The 10,484-nt window shown below is 40.6% G+C and overlaps 1 protein-coding gene across 1 annotated transcript in view; it reads left to right on the forward strand.

Annotated features, from left to right (window-relative positions):
- The window catches only part of LOC311581111 (solute carrier family 5 member 4B-like), a 49,269-nt gene extending 45,048 nt beyond the window's left edge, over positions 1–4,221 (forward strand). Inside the window, exons 14-15 of the mRNA XM_084753134.1 lie at positions 310–412; positions 2,943–4,221. Coding sequence (XP_084609260.1) covers positions 310–412; positions 2,943–3,157 — 318 coding nt within the window. The 3' untranslated portion in view covers positions 3,158–4,221. The remainder of the gene's footprint in view (positions 1–309; positions 413–2,942) is intronic.
- The last annotated feature ends 6,263 nt before the right edge of the window (positions 4,222–10,484 follow it).

The raw sequence follows: 10,484 nt of genomic DNA on the forward strand, positions 1-10,484 counted from the left end.
TAATCAGGATGCAGCACTAGCAAGTGCTTGATAGGAGAGTGTGTGCAGCTGAGGGCCGGTGTAGGATGGCTGCATGGCCGCCTTTCCTGTGGTCACAAACCCAGACTCCTACTTGGAGTTGGGAATGAATACTTGAGGAGTAACAAAATGGCTGCTGTGTTCTGGTGAATAAGTTTGTAGGAGTCCTTTCCTTTTAGCCTAAATTGACCTGGAAGAGTTGTTTTTAAAACCATACATTAAACAAGGTCTCATGGGATCATTGTAAATGTCTCCCCATCACTAATGAAAGCGTGTGTTGTCTCTGGTTAGCTATACCGCCTGTGCTGGAGTCTCTGGAACAACACAGAAGAACGGATTGACCTAGATGCAGAGGAGGAAACTCAAGGAGAAGTCAATAGTGCGCCTAGAGAAGGTATAGAGTGTAAGAACGCTGTGAGGGGTCTAGCTATGTGGCCTTTTATGGGTTATGTTTGTTTTTCAAACCCACTAAATTCAGCTTCTGAGAGTTAAATGTATTTATCTCTCTATCTATATCTATATATCTATCGATAACAATGAAAAATTTGGTTTGTTTGTTTGTTTGTTTTTTGAGACAGGGTTTCTCTGTGTAGCTGTGACTGCCCTGAACGCACTTTGTAGACCAGTCTGGAATAGAACTCACAGAGATCCGCCTGCCTCATTCTCCCTGAGTGCTGGCATCACAGGCATGTGCCACTGTGCCCGGCTAAAACTAAAAATTTCAAATATACATTTTCTATAGCCAGGGATACGGATCATTGAGGATGAGATTCAGTTACTCATCTCCAGTCTGTCTGTCCATCCATCCATCATCTGCTCATGAAACTGAGTGCCAGCTGCCAAAACAGCAATTAATTACAGACTGCCCCATCTCTAATTACATATTGTACTCAACAAATCAGTCTTGATTGATCATGCCTGAGTGTTGGACACAATCTGCTGTCCACTCTTATTCCTCACTGTTCTCCCTACTTAGCCTTCTACTCCAGGCAGGCAGATTGCTGCTAAGTCCTGGGAAAGACCAAGCTACTCTGTCTTAGCAGTGAGCTCACGTTCAGGCTTGGCTCTCCTCATTGATATCCCTCGTCTTTCACGACCTTCCCTCCTCTGCTCATGCTTCCACTTGTCGTGTTTAGATTTCTTTTATTTGACGTAGTTTCTAACATAGTTCTAACGTAGCTGTTGGGTTGAAAATTTATTTTCAGCTCCTGATTTCAGCCTTTTTTAGACACCAAAGCTCATGTGCTTTCCACCACCACTTTAAATACTTTTCTTGCATTTCAGAGATTGGCTTTGTATTCATTTCATGACCATTTATTTCTGTTTTGCGTTACTTTTATTATAATACTCCATAGGTTTGTGTATAGAAGTATGTTTCCATTTTTCCAATCCTCCAATTAAGATCATTTCACAAAACATTTTGTATGTGACCCATTATACCACTTGAAGACTTGAAGAAGACTCACTTTCAGGGTGAAAGGCGAGTGCCTATATAATTTTGCTGTATTCTCCAAATCCCCATGACTGGGAGTTAAGTTTCTTTGCAACAAAGTATAATAGCTCCTGCTTCCACACAGAATTTCCAACACAAGCCTTATAAAGCCATACACATTTATCAATGATAGATGAGGGCTGGCATTTTGAAACACTTTAAATATTTCTTTGCTGAGTGAGTTTTCTGAGCCGTCTGTCTTTCTTCTCATGGTTTCTTTGTCTCACTAGCATGTTTACATGAGGCTGTTGATTGTCTCTTCATCTGTTATTAAAAATCCCTGTGCTTATTATTGTTACATGTATACATGTCTATGCATGTGCACACACGCATGTGCGCACAGGCACACACAAAGCTTCCCGAATCTGTTTTTGTTATTTGTGTGTATGTGGCTTCAGGGATGACTAGTGAGTAGGTCATCCCTGGGAGGAGCTAATCCTCCTTCTCCCAGCATCAGGAGCTGCCAATATTTCTTTATCTAGGGGGCCAGGAACCCTCAAAAACCTCCCACTCCCATGCCCACATGTCCACTGATACTGCCATTTTCCAGTCTTGTTTATGAAGTCATTTCTAGGAAAGAGTGTTTCACAGAAGCCTCCTCCGGCTCCCATAACCCCTTCCCCTCTCTCCCATGATGCTCCCTGAGCCACAGAGGCAGGGGCTGCGATGTAGATGGATCCCCTGGGGTTGAGCCTGTGATGTGTCTGGTTGTGGCTTTTCTGTGATGGTCTCCATTTGCTATAAAGAGAAGCCTCTCTGATGAGGGGTGGTTGCCATGGTTATCTGTGATCGTAAAGATAAGACTTAGGACACAGTATGGCATGGCCTTGGTCTAGTGAAGTGGTGATGGTAGGTTCCTCTCTGAGGTCTGATGACGTTGCCATCACCAGGAGCCTAGCCAGGTTTACAGTGCTGAGCACGACTGCGTCCTGTTGGTGGCCGTAAGTCCGTCTGCTATCAGCTTGAGAATTGGGGAGGGGATAGGAGGGGATCCAGGGAGGTCAGCTGGGGCTGGAGGGAGGAAAAGGAGGAAGGAGAGTGATGTAATTCTGTTTCCATGAAAATGTTTCTAAAAAATAAAGAATTCAAAGCATAATTATTGCCGGGTGTGCAAAAATGCTTGCAATTTTATCTTAAATAAACATGTCATATTATTGAAATATCAAAAAACAAAACCAAAAACCGCCTTATTGTGACATGTTAATGCCACTATTCTAATGTTTGCTATATAAAAAAAAAAAACTTTGCTTAATGGAAACGTACCACGCACGATTTTTCTACATTATGTAATCAATTTAACCGTGTTGTCCCCCTACACTCCCATCGTACTTGTAAGTGGTTGCGACATTGCTCACAGCATTTGCACAGCACCAACAGTGATTTCTATTTCCTGTCTGAGGTGATGGTTTATTGATGCTTTTTCCTGTTCCAGATGCTGCTGAGCAATCCCACGGATGTCTCAAGAGGGCGTGCAGCTTATTCTGTGGTTTGCAGGATACAGGGCCCAAGCTGAGCAAAGAAGAGAAGGAAGCCCTGAGGGAAAAGTTCTCAGACACATCTGAGAAGCCCCTGTGGAGAAACGTGGTGAACGTCAATGCCGTCCTCCTGCTGGCTGTGGCTGTCTTTGTCCATGCCTATTTTGCCTGAGCCCTGAATGAAGCACAGAATTGTACTGAGTTTCCTTTTATAAAAGTTTGCTCTGTGACAAAGGAAGATAAGCAATTAGAAATGTTACACGATTAGATCACTATACAAAATTCTTGATTTTAGCATGCGTTTGTGTCAATTAGGTAAAAATTTTTTTCCCCCTGTTTAGCTATAACTTGAAATAGAAATTGTATATATTTAAGGTATACAACATGATAATTTGAAATATGGGCACACTTTGAAATGATTCCCATGATGAGTCTGATTAATACATCCATCATTCCATGGGGTCATTGTATGTTTGTGGTGAAAATACTCACCATCTTCTCATCTAGTAAATTTCAGATACACTGGACTCGTTTTATGTACAATCTCTCTAATTTATTCACAATCCCAGGAATTCTTTTTGTATCTGAATGTTGATGGCCTTTGATCTCCCTACTTCAGAAGTTTACAACTTATAAGAACTTGGACAGCCAATATTTGTGGTGGTTTGAATGAGACGGGCCCCATTGGCTGACACATTTGAGAGCTTATTTACCAGGGAGCGTCTGAAAAGGATTAGAAGGATTACGAGGTGTGGGCATGTTGGAGAAAATGTGTCGCTGGGGTTGGGCTTTGAGGTTTCAGAAGCCCATGCCAGGCCTCATATCTCATTCTTTGCCTACTGCCTGCTGATCAGGATGTAAAGCTCTCAGCTACTGCTCCAGCACCGTGCCTGTCCACATGCCGTAAGATCATGCACTAACCCTCTAAAACTGTAAGCAAGCCCCCAGTTAATGCTTTCTTTCATACGAGTTGCCTTGGTCATGGTGCCTTTCCACAGCAATAGAACAGTACTTCAGACAGTATTTGTTAGATAGTACGTAAAATAGCAATGAATTAGTGTTATGAGGCAACATACACAAACTTGCCTTCTATGCACCTGATTTAATACAATTTCTCTTCCTCAATTGTTTCTGAGGAGCAGCTTCCTTACGCATCACATCCATACTTTAAAATATTTGTAATGCATTTGTACATTTGCCTTGTATATATACCACCCTGAGGGAAATAATTATGGATATGATAATGTTGAACTAAAAATCTTGAGTGTCTTTAATTGAATCTCTACCCTCATACATTGTTTTTAAATTATCTGTCTTATTAGCATTATCAATTAAGACACTGACACTTGTTTTATCTTAAATTAGCCTTAGTTAACCTCTAGTAGGGCAGACATTAGTCCTCTAAGCTACTTCCCATAGTGGAGCAGGTATATGATACCTGCCCCAATCCCATGCTACCTGCTTCTAATAACTTTTATCAACCTACCTCCCATCTATAATCCCAAATACTTGCTAATGTTCTTCACCTGGGCCAGATTCTCTATCCACACACCAGCCATGTGCTTCTCTTCCATCTAACCCATCGCAACCTTCCTCTCCTCGGGTCTTTCTCCTTCCTCTTCATGGCAGTCTTTCTTCTTCTTCTTCTTCTTCTTCTTCTTCTTCTTCTTCTTCTTCTTTTTCTTCTTCTTCTTCCCAGGGTTCCTCTCTCTCCTAGCCCCACCTATCTCCTTTGCCCTGCCCAGGTGGGATGGCTTTTTATTAATCAAAAGGCAGGTCACAGAGACAGCAAGCTGTACTTGGCATCAAAATACACCAGACCATCCCCTACACTCAGATATACAACCCCTCCCCCACCTGGGAGGTTGTGCAGCTCTTTATATTCACACAATCTGATACTGGGTAGTTCTTGTTCACAAATCAACACTTCCAAATTTCCACATATGTGCCTTTGTACAAAAACTCATGGTCATCCTTAATTACACAGGTTTTAGTACTTAATTCTAACAATGAAAAATACACTGAATTATTTATATTGTGTTCTGGTAAAGAAAGTCTCTGAGATTACCATGAAATTGGTGTGTACTAGGCCTTGATATTTCTCTTTGAGAGAGACAGAGAGAGAGAGAACATTTTTTCATCCTTTCATGCCTATGAATTTCTACCTGACTGAAATATATTTAGTAATACTATAGCACACTTAATTTGAAACGAGAGAGAGAGAGAGAGAGAGAGAGAGAGAGAGAGAGAGAGAGAGAGAGAGATTATGGATGGTTTTTCCCCATAAATACATTAATGGGGTGCTGACTCAGGGTCATCCAAGCTTTTTCTGGTAACCTCTTTCTGGCTTTTCTTCTATCCCATCTTTATTTTTTTATGACGCCATAGAACCTGTCTCTGCCAGGGACCCAGAGCTGACAAACCAAGCTGGGACTCAAGTATGGGAATTGTATCCTCCCTCATGTCCTCCACTATGGTCTTTCTAGACTTGCCCTTACTGCTGTTGTGCCCTACCCATAGGATACCCCCTTCTACCCAAACTCCATCTTTTTGAGGCTCAGTCTTTTGGTGCAAACTTAGGGTCCTGCTAGCTCTTCCTTGCTACCCAATTTTTCTTTTCTTCTAGCCCAATTCGACTACCTCATGACTCTTTTACAACCTGCAGAACAGATAAACCAAGGACCACAGGACCATCACACTTGGCTTGGACTCAGGCACCACCACAGCAACAACACTGGGCTGGGACGCAGAGTAGGAAATAGTAGCCAAAGGACAAAACACTTATCCAACAAAGAAGACCCATCAGAATAACATGTTATGTTTCAGTGCCAATTCTGAAAACCAGAAGGGTGTAGACAGATCCTCTCCAGGCTTTAAAGGACTACAGATGCCAATCCAGGTTGCCAAAACCAGAAAAACCATCAGTCACAGTTGATAGAGAAAGAAAAACAAATATATATATATATATATATATATATATATATATATACACATTCTAGAAGGGATACATGGTCCCAGGCTATGGTCACTCAGCGCCTTCTACCTACCCAGAATGACTCAGAGTTCCAAGGACACTCATCTCCAGCCTCTGGACACCAGACTCCTTCTGCCTCCCTGAGGAGAGCTCCTGGATACCAGAGTCACAGCCTTTGGTCCATGGTTCTACCCATCGCCCTGTAGAGACCTGATGGATATTGGAAACATGCAGGTTCTCTGTCCAAAATGACAGCACCCAGCATGCATGGAGTCTAAGTACCAGGATCTCAGACAGTGAGCGAGCAAGTGGCCATGCTGCTAACTCTGAAAGGCCAGCTGTTCATTCATGTTTCCCTGGAGACAGGAGGGAAATCTCAGGTGCCAGACATAGGGTACCACCCTCAGACCTCCTGGCTATTCCCACCAACCTGAGGATGGCTCCAGATTACAGAGATTTGCAGATCCAACCTACAGTTCATGGCTCTATAGCCATCTTGAGACCTGCCAGACCACCAGACCTCAGGATCACACAGGTTAGACACCAGATTCCAATCCTCTGCCTATTGGTCCAACCAGAGTGCAACCAGGAGAGAAGAGATATAGGCTAGTCTCAGAGATTCAGCCCCTAGTCCACAAACCAGGGCACCCTATGCCCCCAATACCTGAGAATCCCAGTGGGCTCCAAGAACAACCAGCCAATGCCAGGCACAACCAGATGGCCAAAGGCCAATGGAAGAACAGCAATCAACAAAAAATCAGGGCCATATGGCACCATTAGAACCCAACTAACACAATACAGCAAGCCCTGAATATCCTAACACAGCTGAATCACAGGGAAATGACCTCAAATCTATGCTTATGAATATAATGGAGACCTTTAAAGAGGAAACAAATCACTCAAAGAAATACAGGAAAATATCAAACAAAGAGTACTTTAAGGAGGAAATGAATAAATCACTTAAAGAAATACAGAAAAATACAATCAATACAGGTGAAGAGAATGAATAAAATGGCTCAAAATCTGAAAATGGAAAAAGAATGAATAAAGCAAACACCAACTGAGGAAATCCTGGAGGTGGAAAACTTAAGGAAAAGAATAGAAACTATAAAGGTAAACATAATCAATAGAATACAAGAGATAGAGGAGAGATGCTCAGGCATAGAAGATACAATTGAAGAAATCAATATGTCTGTCAAAAAAGGTATTAAATTAAAAAAATCTCCTTTCACAAAACATCCAAGAATGGCTGGAGAGATGGCTCGGAGTGGCTGCTCTTCCAGTGGTCCTGAGTTCAATTCCCAGCAACCACAGGTTGGCTTACAGCCAACTGTAATGAGATCTGGTTCCCTCTTCTGGTCTGCAGGCATACATGCAAGCAGAATACTGTAAATAGAATGAACAAATATTTTAGAACAAACAAACAAAAAACATCCAATAAGTCAAAGACATGATGAAAAGACAAAACCCAAGACTAATAGGAATAAAAGAAAGAGAAGATTCCATGTAGTAGATGTAAACATTTTTTTATCCTAGTGTGGGATTTGAAACAGACTTGTTTGAGGGTATGTGATTTTTGTCCCCTAGAAGAGGAACTGCCTCTTATTGGAGGAATAGTCCTTGCCAACTGATAAACATCCTGCTATGGACTCTGAGAGTTGATATTTATGAGTCCAAAACCAGAGCCTTGTTATTTTGGCTTTTTCATTACTTGCCATTTTCCCCCTGTTCATTGCTTTGCTTTGAAATGTTTCTAGGGAGAAACACTCAAAGAATGCTTTGAGGTTCTGGTTCTGGCTGCTGCAGTTGGAGTCAATTTTGCTGAATTGCTGGTTTGCTGTTTAATAGGTCTGATGGAATCCTGATGGTCTAAAAGTAGAATCGGCCCAAGGAACTGAGTCTAAAAAGGTCTTCTTCTCCTGTCCCCATTAACAACCTCTTTCCTCTCCTATCTAGGGTAGGTGAGTTGGAAGGAGAGAAAAGGCATTAAAGAACCCCAAATAAAGTAGGTTTTAAAAAGATCCAAGCCTACAATTCCCAGCTCCAAGGACCAGAAAATATTTTCAACAAAATCATAGAAGACAATTTCCCCAACCTAAAGAAAGAGATGCCTTTAAACATACAAGAAGCTTACAGAACACCAAATAGATTAGACCAGAAAAGAAATTCTTCCTGCCACATTGTAATCAAAACACTAAATGTACAGAACAAAGAAAACTATTAAAAGCTGCAAGGTAAAAAGGTCAAGTAGTATATACAGGCAGACCTATAAGAATCAAATCTGACTTCTCAACAGAGACTCTAAAGGGCAGAAGGGCCTGGGACCCTAAGAAACCACAGATGTCAGCTCCAATTATTATACCCAGCAAAACTTTCAATTACTATAGATGAATAAAACATGATATTCCATGACAAACCCAAATTGAAGCAATATCTGTACAAATCTACCCCTGAAGAAAATATTAGAAGAACTCTAACCAAAGTAGGTTAACTACACCCAAGAAAACACAGGATATTGATAACCTCACTACAGAACATCTAAAAGAAGACCAGCACACAAACACACTATCACCACCAACATCAAAATAAAAGGAACTAACAATCATATTGGTCCTTAATATCTCTCAATATCAATGGACTCAACTCTCCAATAAAAAGACAGGGGATAGCAGAAGGGATGCATAAACAGGACCCAACATTCTGCTGCATACAAGAAACACATCTCAGCAACAAAGATAGACTTTACCTCAGAATAAAGGCCTAAAAAAAGTTTTTCAAGCAAACAGACCCAAGAAGCAAGCTGAAGTAGACAATCTAATATCTGGTAAAAACAGACTTTCAAACAAACTAAAAAGACATGGAAGAATACTTCATTCTCATCAAACAAAATATCTACCAAGAGGATATTTCAATTCTGAACATCTATGCCCCAAACACAAGGGCATCTACATTTGTAAAAGAAACATTATTAAAGCTTAATTCACACATTGATTCTCATGTTAATAGTGGGGGACTTTAACATCCCACTCTCACCAATGGACAGATCATCAAGACAGAACCTAGAGAAATAATGAAATTAACAGATATCATGAATCAAATGGACCTAATAGATATCTACAGAACTTTTCACTCAAACACAAAAGAATATATCTTCTTCTCAGCATCACATGGAACCTTCTCTAAAATCAGGCATATAGTTGGACAGAAAACAAGCCTCAACCAATACAAGAAAATTTAATTAACACATTGGATTTTATCAGATCACTATTGATTAAAGCAATATCAGAAATAACCAAAAGTGTACACATTCATGGAAACTGAAGGGTTCCATACTCAGTAACAATTGGGTCAGGGAAGACATAAAAAAAATTAAAGACTTCCAAAAATCCAATGAAAATGAAGGCACAACATACCCAAACTTATGGGACACAATGAAAACAGTGCTAAGAGGAATGTTCATAACACTAAGTGCCTTTATAAAGAAATTGGAGAGAGCTCATACTAGCAACTTTATAGCTCACACTCTAGAAAAAAAAGAAGCAAACCACCCAAAAGGAGTAGACTGCAGGAAATAACCAAACTCAGGAATGAAATTAATGAGTAGAAACAAAGAGAACAACACAAAGAATCAATGAAACCAAGAGATGGTTCTTTGAGAAAATCAAGATAGACAAGCCCATAGCCAAAGTAAGTAAAATGCAGAGAGACAGTGTCTAAATCAACAAAATCAGAAATGAAAAGGGGGACATAACAACAGATACTGAGGAAATCCAAAAGAAGCCCGAACTCCACAACATTGCCAAATCGAAATGAAATGGACAATTTTCTTGATAGGTCCCACTTACCAAAGTTAAATCAAGATCAGGTAAACCAATTAAATAATCCTATAACCCTAAAGAAATAAAAGCAGTCATTAAAGATCTCCCCAAAACAGCCCAGGGACAGATGCTCCTCTCTCCTCTTCTACTTTCTTTTTAGCTCGCAGGAGCCTACTCTTACTCTTACTCTTACTCCTACTCTTACTCTTACTCTTACTCTTACTCTTACTCTTACTCCTACTCCTACTCCTACTCTTACTCTTACTCTTACTCCTACTCTTACTCCTACTCTTACTCTTACTCTTACTCTTACTCTTACTCCTACTCTTACTCCTACTCTTACTCCTACTCCTACTCTTACTCTTACTCTTACTCTCTTACTCTTACTCTTACTCCTACTCTTACTCTCTTACTCTTACTCTTACTCTTACTCTTACTCCTACTCTTACTCTTACTCTTACTCTCTTACTCTTACTCTTACTCTTACTCCTACTCTTGCTCTTGCTCCTACTCTTACTCTTACTCTTACTCTCTTACTCTTACTCTTACTCCTACTCTTGCTCTTGCTCCTACTCTTACTCTTACTCTTACTCTCTTACTCTTACTCTTACTCCTACTCTTACTCTCTTACTCTTACTCTTACTCCTACTCTTACTCCTACTCCTACTCTTACTCTTACTCTTACTCTTACTCCTACTCTTACTCCT

This window comes from Acomys minous (assembly GCF_964271855.1).
Source record: "Acomys minous genome assembly, chromosome: 13".
Classification (NCBI taxonomy): domain Eukaryota; kingdom Metazoa; phylum Chordata; class Mammalia; order Rodentia; family Muridae; genus Acomys; species Acomys minous.